This window comes from Nesoenas mayeri, assembly GCF_963082525.1.
Source record: "Nesoenas mayeri genome assembly, chromosome: 1".
In the NCBI taxonomy this organism is placed as follows: Eukaryota; Metazoa; Chordata; class Aves; order Columbiformes; family Columbidae; genus Nesoenas; species Nesoenas mayeri.
This window is the reverse complement of record NC_137541.1, coordinates 185,306,868-185,319,905: the sequence shown is the minus strand read 5'-3', so window position 1 is coordinate 185,319,905 and position 13,038 is coordinate 185,306,868. Positions and strand designations below refer to the sequence as shown.

The window sequence follows — 13,038 nt, the reverse complement described above, 5'->3', positions numbered from 1 at the left end:
ATGCCCCAAGACTGTCAAGGTTTGTTATTTGGACAATGCTCTTAACAACGTGCTTTGACTTTTGGGCAGAACTGAATTGCTCAGGCAGCTGGACTAGATGATCATTGTAGGTCCCTTCCAACTACATTCTATTATATTCCATTCCATCCTAACCTAACTCTGCCAGTCGTTGAGATTTTTGTGCATGAACACCAGTAACTTTTCCCAGTTTGATCCTGTGTATGCTCTTTTTGGTAAGAATTGTTACTGAAAGTTTGAAGTTTATGTTATTGTGCCTGTGAATTCTGCTTAGCATTATGAAGCCACCTGCGGAAGTGCAGGTGACAGAAGATGCTAAGTTGTAGGGCTATAATTTAGATTTTTCCAAGAGCTTTTGTATCAAAATAAAAAAAAATGCAGAGATGCACTGTACTATACTTAGAGTTGAGCTTTCTGAAGGCCTTATTTTCAGTGAAATCACGACAAAAGTGGTTGGAATTGTATTTATGGCAATGCTGAACAGCTGTAGGTACCCACATACTACATTTATCACCCATTCTTATTATTTTGTGTTTGGTTTGTTTGTTTGTTTTCTCATGCACATTATATTAACAAATTTCGAAAAATGAGTCAAGGTCATGACAAAGTTCAGAAGATCACCCTGTGAAAGAGTGAAGTGCTGGACGTAGCTATATAAAGCATGGAAGAATACAAAGTGTTGAAGGTACTGGGAGAAGGATCCTTTGGCAGAGCTCTCCTAGTTCATCACGGAATCAGTGACCAGAAGTATGCAATGAAGGAAATAAGACTTCCTATGGTAAGTTTGGCATGTACATCACCTCACCCACCACTTAAAAAAATAAAATAAAATAAAATAAAAATCATAATTCTTAATGTATTTTTGAAACTCTGAACATGTTTGTTGGGAGTATTGTATATTAGACAATTGCATGGTATGGCTACTGTATGGCTATGTTTGAGTTGACATTGTTGATAGGTGAAATATGAAAATCTATTTTGGAAGGTGTGCGGTCACATTTTGGGAAGTGTAGCACATAAGAAGACACTTATAATGAAACTCCTGTGGCCCTGATGCCCTTGGCTGGATTTCCATTGATTTCACTAGAATGCAGGTTTCCTCTGAGGAAATTAACCTCATGTTATTCACATTACCTTCTCTGCACTTAGCTAACCAAAAAAAATCACAAAATGGGAGGCACTGGCTTTATCAAAGGTGAAGCTCAGTTAATACCTGGGCACTTAGCTTTATATTAAGTTAATGCAGAGTGGACTGTCATCTGTTCCAAAGTCAGCGTGTGCTGCTTTGTTACGTAATTCTGCATTGCTAAAATAGAAAAAAAAAAACCCATTAAATGACTTAGGAAAATATCCTCTCAAATTAAAAAAAAAAAATTCCCTGAAAAACAAGTCTTCAACTAGTAATAAACCATAGATTAAAAAATGATAGCGTTTTCAAGTTTCGAAATGACTTTTTAAAATAACTGAAGAACAATTCTAAAAAATATTTTCCTTTTGGAAAGCAAGGTGCATCATGTATCAATATGAAAATCTGTTACTGTCACATTTATATAAACACACTTACATTTTCAGTCTTCATCTGATATAGAGAACTCTAGAAAGGAAGCAGTTCTGTTGGCTAAAATGAAACATCCAAATATTGTTGCCTATAAGGACTCATTTGAAGGTAAATACAAAAACTTAAAATATCTTTCTTTATTTAAAGTTGCATACTCCTGAGGGATCAAGGTTACTTTGTCTTGTTATTTATAATACATGTTTTAAACAAAATACATATATATTATAGTATATAATACATAGCATGTAGTCAAAACTTTATAGTAAAAATAATATATTTACCCTGCTAATGAAAATACTAATTATTGTTAAATTACCTAAAATTTAGCTGATGGACATCTCTATATAGTGATGGAATATTGTGATGATGGAGATTTAATGCAAAAGATTAAACACCAAAGAGGAAAGTTGTTCCCTGAAGATACGGTAAGAAAAGACAGCATTTTGAATCAAGAACCTAGGAAACATTTTCATGTAAACTGAAGTATCCTGCATCCAATAAAACAAATTACAGATAGGCAAACACCTTGAAGTACCTTAAATGATACAAAGGTACTTAGAATAAAAGCACTATTTCTTTGATAGTTGCCAGCAGAACAAGACGAGAATTGGACTGAAAGGAATAAAAAAGAAATTGCTCTGAGAAATGTGCAAGGAGTGTGAAAAACAGAGTCAGGTTTGCATGCATAAATTTATGCAATTAAGTAAGAATTTAACGCAAACTTCAGCCAGAATTTAAAGCACAGTTAAGAGATATTGCAAATGAAAAGTAAATAAGGCAGTCTGGTAAGATAAATGCAACTAGGCAGGAGACTAAATGCTTGCATTTCATGTACCAATTAAATGTTTAAACCATTCAGTAGGCATTACCTTCTTTTATCACAGAGGCTATAAAGTTACTTAAGAGAAGTTCCAAAATTACACTGTTGTGATTCAAAACTACTTCCTGCCACAGTTAGAAGCATCATCTTACTTAAAATGAAAAGATTGGAATTGTCACCTAATCCAATATTGAGATTGGCTAAGCATCATTAAGAATTTTATTTTGTAGTTCCAGAAATAATAAATTTCCTTTTAGAAACAGTATGTTAACTCAGTGTGTGTGTGTGGTGGTGGTGTTGTTTTTTTTATTTGCCAGTTTACTATGAATTGTAATTGGCATCCTTGTGAAATGCCATGTAGCAACTCCCTAACTTCATTAATGGGTTTTCTAGACACAGGTAGCAAACATTCCTTTGCCCATGTTAAAATATACTTTATCTTAAAGAATTCAGTCTTCCCTGTCGATTGGAGGCCATTACGCTATAGTTACTTTTAACTCCCAGATATTCTGAACATTTTTTTTCTTTTTTAGTGTTTTTTGAATCTATTAGTCAAGTATTCATTATAGAAAGCATTGAGCTGCTATAACTCTTTAGTTACTCTTTTCAGATACTTCACTGGTTTGTGCAGATGTGCCTGGGTGTGAAGCACATTCATGATAAACGTGTGTTGCACAGGGATATCAAATCCAAGGTGAACAGAGCAAGTTTTGTTGCCATTAATAAACTCTCTTCTGCATGCAGAAGTCCAGCTCCCTCTTCCATAATTTCCTGTTACTGCTACATGCTGTGTTTTCATTTAGACTTAAGGAATACTAGGTAAATTAAATTACTGAGTATATGTATAGGATGATGTAATGCTGTGGGCATAAACAGACTGTAAATATAGCTATACCTTTCATATCCATGTTGCTGATAGCACCAGTTGCTTGTGACAGACTGCATATAATTTAAACCAGTAACAGAAGTGTAAAATCTGAATGCACTATGCATTTGTAACTATCTTGCCTCTTGTTTCCCTTTAAAGATAACATAATTCTGAGCTTTTTTGTGTGTATTTGTTTGTTTGTGTTTTTTGTTTGTGGTTTTTGTTTGGTTGGTTTGGTTTTTGTTAGAAGTATTAGGATAAGCAAGTAAAAGGAAATACAAAGATAAAATATCAGAAGTGATTGCCACTGTGTTTTTTGTACACAAAAACTGCAGAAATGTCTCCTAGAAGAACATTTAAGTATGTTAATCTGTCCTTCTCTTGAAATGCAGAATGTCTTCCTCACTCAAAATGGAAAAGTCAAATTGGGAGATTTTGGATCTGCGCGCCTTCTTGCACAGTATGTGGATATCATCACTGATCTCAGTGCTGCAAAGTTTTATTTTACCACTGATAAATAGTACAAATTCTTAAATCATTACTTTTCATCTAGTGTTTCTTTTTTGTCATTTCAATAGTCCAGTGTCATATGCTTGCACATATGTGGGAACTCCTTATTACGTACCTCCAGAAATATGGGAAAGCATGCCATACAACAACAAAAGGTATTAGTGTTTTTAGTGGTCACAAATAGTGTCTGCCTGATGTATGTCTTTTTATTGTTGTCTGAGCTGAGGAATATTTAGAAAGAGGTAATTGCAGGTTTTTTAAGATGCAAAGGCATAAATTCCTCTTTACTTAGATAAGTGAAAGTACAATGTCTTTAGTCTTAAAAATTTGAAAACTGCTATGCAGACCTCTCTGTGCATTTGGGAGAGTAAATAAATACAGACAAACATACACACCTGCATCTATGTATGCCTATATGTATGTATGTATGTGTTTGTGTCTTTTGGCTGGTCTTATTTTTTCATAGGATTGTAGGATGATTCAGGTTGGAAGGGACCTCATAGATCATCTCGTTCGAATCCCCTGCCATGTGCAGGGACACTTTCCACTAGACCAGGTTGCCTAAAGCCCCATCCAGCCTGGCCTTGAACACTCCTAGGGATGGGGCATGCACAGCTTCTCTGGACAGTCTGTTGCGGTGCCTCACCACCCTCACGGTGACGAATTTCTTCCTTATATCTAATCTAAATCTACCCTTTTTCACTTTAAAGCAATTACCCCTTGTCCTATCACTACCAACCCTTGTAAAAAGTCCCTCTGCAGCTTTCTTGTAGGTACTGGGAGGCTGCTATAAGATCTACTCAGAGCCGTCTCATCTCCAGGCTGAAAAACCCCAACTCTCTCAGCCTGTCCTCACAGGAGAAGTGCTCCAGCCCTCTCTTGCTGAAGTTCTTGTTGCCACTCCTGATAACGTGGGGCTAATGACTACAGAACTGATGACTTAGATTTATAGAGCCCAGTTATTCCAGTCTTTAGGAAAGAAGTTCTGAGAGCATCTTGATAGTATGGTGTTTACAGCTTCCTCCCAGACTCCAAAATACTGAGTCATTTTGTGTCCCTTCCCCTAGCTCTCTTCTGTGACCCTAGCTGTACCTGAAGCAAGTGACTCATTTTCCACAGAAGGGAAGAAACCTTCTAGGTCTTTGTTTGTTTTCTGCACCTCTTGCAAGAATGGCATCAGTTGCTTCTTGTGCAGATGGCAGTACTGACTTTGGGTGGAAGATCATGTTTTTTTCTTGGAGGCAGAATTCTTATTGGCAAGGCCAGAATTCCAACTCTCAGAATAAGGATTGTATGTCTGCCATCTGATTATAAGGGCCATGGAATACAAAGGCTTTCATGTATGGAATAAATATTGTTGCAGCAAATTGCTTAGGAGACGTTCTGGGAATAAAAAGCCAACTACAACTGTGACAATCATCCTTATTTACATCAGGGTGGGATAAAATAAGCAAGATCATTTCCACTGGAGAGGTTAAACACTTAATTGTCTTTTATGATTACTTACATTTATTTCTAGTTTATTCCATTCAGTTATGTACACATAATGAATTTAACCTTTTCTAGGTTAAATTGTAATTTTTGGCTCAAAATTTCTCATCTTTCTGTACCATACAGTGATATATGGTCTCTGGGATGCATTCTGTATGAGCTGTGCACTCTTAGACATCCAGTAAGTATGGGTTTATTGCTATCGGAAAAGTTTTGGAATTACAAAATTCTGGATACCAAGGCATGGAGCGTTACTCCCTTTTTAGCAGCATTGAAATGTTATGTATCGTCACATAAGTTCTTGCATAACCTATCAGGGGTGATATAGAAGGTTGCAGCACACCGCAGATGCTTGGCAGTCTGCAGCCAGGCCAGTGGTTTGCGCCATAAGAAGTTCTCAGCCATTTGCGCTCAGGCTGTTTCCATCCATGGGTATAGTTGTCCGAGCTGCTGTTGCAGTCTCTGATGACTTGTACTTGGAAGCTGTAAAAATTTATAGGAGTAACTACCACCTGGGTTCCAGTTACAAAGATTTTTGTTTACCATGTCCATTATGATTTGATTTTAGTGAAATTTTGTATGCAAACTGTGTTTTCATTCTCAGAAAATTATGCTTCTGACCAGAACATGTGTTCGTTGTTCCACACCTCTGAATTAGAGCCCTGAAACCGCCAAACTGGGATCCAAATCAGTATGGTAATAGGGAGCCTACGTAGATAGATACCATGCATTTTTATACAATAAATGTTAAAGTTGCTCTTAAATTATGTCAGCTTTTTTTTACCTTATGTTTAAAGGCCATGCTCTAATGCTCATTTATTTTTAATGCAGTTTCAAGCCAATAGCTGGAAGCATCTCATCCTTAAGATATGCAAAGGGTCCTACAGTCCACTACCATCTCACTATTCCTATGAACTTCATTACTTAATAAAACAGATGTTTAAGACAAATCCCAAGAATCGTCCATCAGCCAGTACTATTCTTGCAAGAGGTTGCTTAACCAAACTTATCAAAAATTGTTTGCCTTCTGAGGTACAGTATATTCTTCATCTCTAGATTTAAAGAATAGTATCTCTACTTTAGGTACAAAATCAGTTTCTTTGTAGTTTGTTAGTGTATAACAATATGAAATGTAGTGGTGTGTAGGTCCTACTCTAAAAGCCATAAATACATTTGCAGACTTCTCAGAAAACTGAGGTTTTAGAAGGGTTTGTTTTGAAAATAAGATTTGAATATTGACATGATGCTGATAAAATCAGGTATTGTTAGCTGTGAGCTGCAACAATGCTTTTGTATAGTAAGTTTGTTTTAAACAAATAGCATGTACAATAATTTGAGAAAGGTTAAAATTGCACTGTACTTGTGTCTGTTCCTACACATTACAGATGACAGCTGAGTTTGAGCAGGTTTTAAAGGAAACCAAGAAGCGTGAAGGCAATGCAGCAAGACCAAAGGGTGAGTCCGCAACATTTTTCTTGACATAGGGAAAGACAAAATGACTAGCAATTGTAAGATCTTAAACACAGCTCTAAAACTTCAGCATTATATGTTCAAATCTACTTTTAATTATTTCAAAATCTAATATCATTGCACTTGTTTGGAAAAATGCTTGAAGGGTGTAAATAATAATCCAGCATGAGAAGCACAGTGCAGAGCTGCAATACATACATTGTAAGCGTTAAGACTTGTGCTAGAATTAAACCTCTCCGTTTTAAAATGAGCAAAACTTACAGCTATTGCATATATTTTAAATATGACAGTGCTTTCTTTCCCAGAATATGGTGAAGCAAGTTATTTTCATTATTTAATTTTTAGTGAGAATGTTGGATTTTGTCTTCTGCATAAATTTAGCTACACCAAAATTTGTACACATTTGGAACTGAATAGTAGAGGGACTCCTTGTTGACAAAAAGCTGCACTGACAGAAGTGTGAAGAAGCTTTCACATAATTTTCATTGCTTGGTTTGGTGGCATTGCTGTCGTACCTCTGGAATACCACTTTACTACAAATGTTTGCCAAAGGTATTAACTCTTGAATCTGTTTCTTAATATATCAGGTAATGCCATGGCTGGTGGAAGTTCAAATAGTAAGAAAGAAAATAGGGTAAGTATCAAATATAAATTGGATATTTGTATTTTAGTAATTTAGAATGTTCTGTATTACAGAAAAGTTAATACAGAAAATTGTTAGTATGCTAAACCATAGATCAGCCTGCTGGGTCAGCTGTCATATACATTCAGCTTGCAGAGTTTTCTTGTGCGTTTCCTACCACTGTAACTTTTTGATGCTTTCCATGTTTCGTTTAGTTCCAGAGTGGATTTTCCTATAGCCTCGTCAAAATAAATAAATAATAATAATAAAGAAATCAAAAAACAGAAAAACTCTTTCCCGTTTTTCTGAGGTTTTGGATACTGCAATATTTGATGCATTTTGTTTGCTTTAGGGACATATTTTGAACAGGCTGCTGTGGAAACAGTCTCGTCTGGACATAATTCTCTCTAGGTTTTAGGGCCCATATGAGATTTCAGGTGAGGAGAATTAAGTCACAGGTGGCCAAGAAATCACGTGGGTAGATTATAGCACAGCCTGGCTCAGCCATATTGAGTAGATTTTTCAATCCATGTTGCCAGTAGGGCTCACTTTTTTTCTTCTATTAGACCTGTCTAATGATTTTATGATTCTGTCTGAGAAGCTTAATATTCGGGTGCATCTTGTTTTCCCTGGGAATATAACTAATTTCTCTTTATATTGCTAAAGTTCTTAAATGTGAATAAAAAACCCAAAACAAAAAAACCCACAAATTGCATCAAGTAACTTCATCTGTGCTTAGCTTCAAAAACTGAGATTGTTGAAAAAGGACACACTAAGTGAAAAGTATTGCAATAATAGATGCGATTCAGTTGCATTTGGCTTCATGGTGTTAGCGGTTTAGTTCTCAGATCTTTAGGTCAGCCATTTTATAGTAAAACTATAATAATTAATGCCACGTTAAAATTACTGCTTTGTTTTTCTGGACAATAATGATTAATAAAGTCTATTCTTTTAAAGCAAAGTAAAGAAGAAAGTAGCAAGCATAGCCCCTTAGAAAGGAAAAATATTACTAAGGATTTGAGTGAAAGTACAAAGGAGCAAAGAGAATCTGGTGAAGAGGGTAAGTTTTATAGTTTCAAGGCTGATGCATTTCCTTCTATGTAGTGATATCTCAATGTCAGTGATCCAGCTAGTTAAACAGGTACTACATACAAGTCTGCAACTATAGAAAACTATGCCACTGTCTGTTGCTTCTGCAATTATATTGATTCTTATTGCTCATCTGAGATTTAAAAAATAAAAATCCTGGCCAAAGTATTAAAAAATCACTGTTTGAAAGCATTTGGTATAGAGTAAATGTATGGGGAATTCTTTTACCAAGTTTAGACTTGTACCCATAGAATCAAACATCACTGTTACTGAAGTGCTGTATGCTTAGTACTAGTTTGGATGGACAGAGAATCGAGTTAGATGCTGGTTATCGTCCTTTTTGTTGTTGTTGTTCCTCCAGGAACTACTGATTTGTCACATCCCCACAGGAAGCAATGGGAAAAGAGGATATCCAGTACTGTGGTGGATGTCCTGGAAAATGCATCCTTGCTTTCTTCCAGCTTTACATCTGAAGAGACTAAAAGTAAGTTTTACTGAAATGTGGTTTTGATTCAAATAATATCAGTGGTTCCTTACAGATTTTAAAAGCCAAAACCTTACAGGGCATTATTTTAAAATATGTAAGAATAATTTGAAAATATCTTATTAACAAATGCTCAAAAATTCCACTGTGCTGAAGAGAATTTCTTAGTGGTCTTGTGTGGCAGGAGGATTGCAGAGGGTGATGAAAGCCACAGATAACATTAGGAACCCTAAAAATTATAATAATTGCTAAGAAATTATCCTTCCAACCCTCCCCTTAATATACCACTTATAGAGCTAAGACTGTGGAATTCCTTTGATGCAGAATGCAGCTGCCTGTCTTCCAAGTACAGCATGTAACATCCGTACTTCTACGTCTGTTGTCATTTAATGACAAGAATTATTAATGATGTACCTCAGATGTGAGGCAGAGATTCTTCCTTCTTCCACACCAACAGCTTTTAATCAGAACATTTAACATGGAGTTTCTTCTGAAAAAGGTGTCAGTTCTACAATGCCCCACACTGTGTGCAATTGTTATAATCGTTTCATGTGATTATGGATATGAATTCTAAGTAAATGTGGATAGATGGTACTGAAATAAATAAGTAGTTAGAAAATGCCCAAGCTGTGGTAGGGATGTTACATGATAATTATATGCGTAATTATATGCAGGGCAATGGCAGAGGACAGAAGAATGTGTGTGTTTAGGTGTTCAGCTGTCAAAAGGCACAAAAAATGACCACAAGCTCCATTTTCTGAGATTTGTAGAGCCACCAAGTAAGTTTGCAGTGTCTCTGACTCCTCACACCCCTCAGCCCATTTCTGCTGGCTCCCTGCTGGCAGAGGGCTGCTCTGGGGCCTTCTGGAATTTTCTTTCCTCTTAATGCTGATAGTGTTAACCTCAGTGTGTGGAGCAGTCAGGAATTCTACAGGTGGAAAAATCTAGGCTTTTTTCCCTGTATTTCTCTCTTGGATGTGATCTTTGTAATCCACACTGCCAATGCAATTGTATCTAAGTAGTATTTATTAATGATTTTATACCTAGGTGGCTGTGTTATAAACTACAGTGAAAATAAGCCACGTAAGCAGTGGAACAAGGAGACTCCTCAGACGCTGATGAACATTCTCAGTAACGCAGATGTCAGCTTAGCGTTTAAAACATACACAATTTATAAACCAGGTAAATCCCCAGTTTGTGGGCAAACATTTTTGCAAACAGTTTTATTAATAGAAACTTTTTTTTTTTTTTTAACATACATAGGCCCTGTGTATAGAGATTGTGCACTTGAGTTCGTGTCACAAGAAGACTGTTTTGGTTCTTTTTTAAAAGTTTATCAAATGAAATGTGGGATTACAAAAATCCAAGCTGAGAATTCATGAGTAACTGTACATCTCCACTGCATCTCTTTATGAAGAACTTCCAGTTGCAGCTCAGTAGCTGAATGAGGTTGTGACAAAAATGCAGCGGCTGCAGAGCCGTGTGTTCTCCATCCTCCTCAGTGGCCTGGTGGATGCCTTAGGGAGGTGCAGTAAACAGGCTGGAGCCCCACCAGGTAAATTCACCTTCCCAAAGTCACTAGTGCCCTAATTTGAAGACAGGATGGTCAGATGGCACAGCTAAAGGTAACGGTAGTCTATAGATGTGCACAGCCGCAGTCATAAATACGTGTTCTGCACTGCATTGGTGTTATTTATCTCCCCACTTAAGTAACAGCTTGTACTGCAATCTGCTAAGAACTGGGGACAAATTAGAAAGGCTATTTATATTCTTAATAATTCGATTTTATAGATTATTTTGGTGACATTTTCATTTTTGTACTTTCAAAGCTTCTGCAAATGTATTTAGAGGTCCACTTTCTGATGAAACTGAAGCATCTGATGAAGTAGATGGTGAACATGAAGCTGTTGTCGTAGATTCTGAGAGACTTGAGCCCAGATCTGATGAAGATGACACGTATGTCCAGATGACATCCTTGTATTCTTATTTTCTTTGTTTCCTCAAAAATATTCTTCCAAAAATACATTCTCCTGAAAAAAAGTCAGTATTTTTCTCAGGATCTAAATCTATCCAAGTTTTACATCATGAGTATTAAAATTTAGTAGCATTTGATATCTTTAAGGTTTTCTTTGCTATATGTATGATTATTGGTGGTGTTGAGATTGAGCAGATTGCATGTTATTAGCAGATATGCTAATTGCTCATGACTTTGCAAAAATGCAAGCATGAGATGAAATTAGATCAACGGTAAAGTGCAAAGCCTTCTTGCGTGAAATACCTGTGTACTCCAACCTTGAAATCAGATAACCAGTAGCAAATCTACTTGCCTAGTGGTATGTTTGCTGTATTTCTGTATTATTCTTCCTAATCTTTCATGCATAGTGCAATAAAACCACTTGGTACCTACTTATTGAGAAATATTTGTAGAAAAAAAATAAAATTTATATCCTATTTATGATAGTGACCAACTCCTCCAATTTTTGAAAGAGCAGAGTGTACATCAACATATTCTAAACAGAAATATTGTATTTTAGAGATGCATGTGGCCTTGGAGGGGTTTCTTGGATTCTCAGAATCTCAGTTTGTTTATTTTTGTGGCACGTGGAGATGAACTACTTGGGCATGTATAACTGCAGTTCAGCCGCAAGCTGTTAATATCAACACATTTGCAGTCTCTTAGTATATACGCATTTGGTTTTGCTTTTGATAAAACCTTTTGGGGTGAATTCAAAAGAGAACATCTATTGGTTCCATAATCACCATGGTGCAGGAAATGCATCTCTTGTGTTGATGTTTTAACATAATTTCTCCTAGTTGTAGGGTTATTTTAGGGGGGAGGGGAAAGGAAAATAAAGATTTATAAAGTTGTATTTTGCTTCACAAAGTAACATTTTGAAACCTATTTTTAGGGACTTTGAGGAAGATGACCCAGACTGGGTGTCAGAACTGAAAATGGTATTGAAACAGCGGTTGAAAACTTGAATTTACCTACAGTGACTGAAACTAGGTTTGCCAATGTTTATAATACAAGTCATTATTGTTAATAGTTGTAGCTATTAATAAAATTATTTCAGTAAAAAAAATCTGAGTGTGCATGTTTGTTTTCTGTATCACAAAACTGGGTCAAAAATACCTAACAAACTTTTTTAACTAGGACACTTCCAAATAACTGAAGAAGTCTAGATATTAAATGTATTTGGAGTTGGTAATAGCTTTGTAGAAATGATCAGTCAAAAGCATTAGGGCTAACTGCATTGTTCAAATTACCTTCTTATTGTGTTTCAAAGAGATGGTGTAACACTATGAGAGTGTGTGAAGTTTTTCTTCCAAACTACATAAGGAAATGTTACATAGTAGGAATAACTGATCTTGTCTGAAGGGTGTATTATGGAAAACATTCAGGTATGCTGACTATTTGAGGCTTTAGTTCATGCAAATATTAATCCCCTGAAAGCTCTTGAGGCTGAGCTTTTGCCTTCATTACTTCCATGAAGAAGTTTTTATATGTGCCATTGCACATGTGGAAGGAAGCTTATTTGTTCATAAATAAGGACAAATTTTCCAGTTTCGTTAGGGGGACACTTCGCCTATGGAAAGCATTATGGCAATGTCATGTGCTGGCTACTGGGTATACTAAATATGATCATTTTACATGAGAAGCATGGCAGGGGAGCGCAGGAACGCCCTCAGCAGCGTTCTCCTTGGGAAGCTGTTCCAGACTGTGTCCATATGATAATATTGGATAATAACACATAAAAAACTTAGGAAACTTGTAGATTTGACACGGAGCCATTTAATACCGTCTCTCCCGCCTTGCACAGAGGCTGGTACGCCAGGCTCTGACAGGGACTCAAGAACTAGATGCAGCGGAGATTTTCTTTCGGGCCGCTTGTCTCCTAGAACCACCCACGGCAAGGGCCGCTCGGGCGCGGGAGGCAGATGCGGTTTCCCTGAGGGAAACGAGGCTCCTGCCCCTCCGGGCGGGGCCGAGGGCCGGCCCGCCTGCGGGCGCTGCCGCCGCCCCGCCTCAAGCGCCGCAGCTCCGCCGGGAGGCGCGGAGGCCGTGGCGGGCACCTCCTCCTCCTGGCCGTGGGGCTGCGGAGCCGGC

The 13,038-nt window shown here is 37.0% G+C and overlaps 1 protein-coding gene across 1 annotated transcript; it reads left to right on the top strand.

Moving 5' to 3' along the window:
- Positions 1-656: 656 nt before the first annotated feature.
- Positions 657-11,912, top strand: NEK3 (NIMA related kinase 3; the record flags this gene model as incomplete). The annotated part of the gene is made up of 15 exons (XM_080364175.1): positions 657-796; positions 1,591-1,684; positions 1,904-2,001; positions 3,007-3,090; positions 3,657-3,724; positions 3,843-3,929; positions 5,392-5,446; positions 6,097-6,297; positions 6,651-6,720; positions 7,323-7,369; positions 8,315-8,417; positions 8,808-8,930; positions 9,978-10,112; positions 10,760-10,886; positions 11,840-11,912. Exons 1-15 carry the CDS (start codon positions 680-682, stop codon positions 11,910-11,912), a joined length of 1,482 nt encoding a protein of 493 aa, XP_080220301.1. The 5' UTR covers positions 657-679.
- Positions 11,913-13,038: the final 1,126 nt, after the last annotated feature.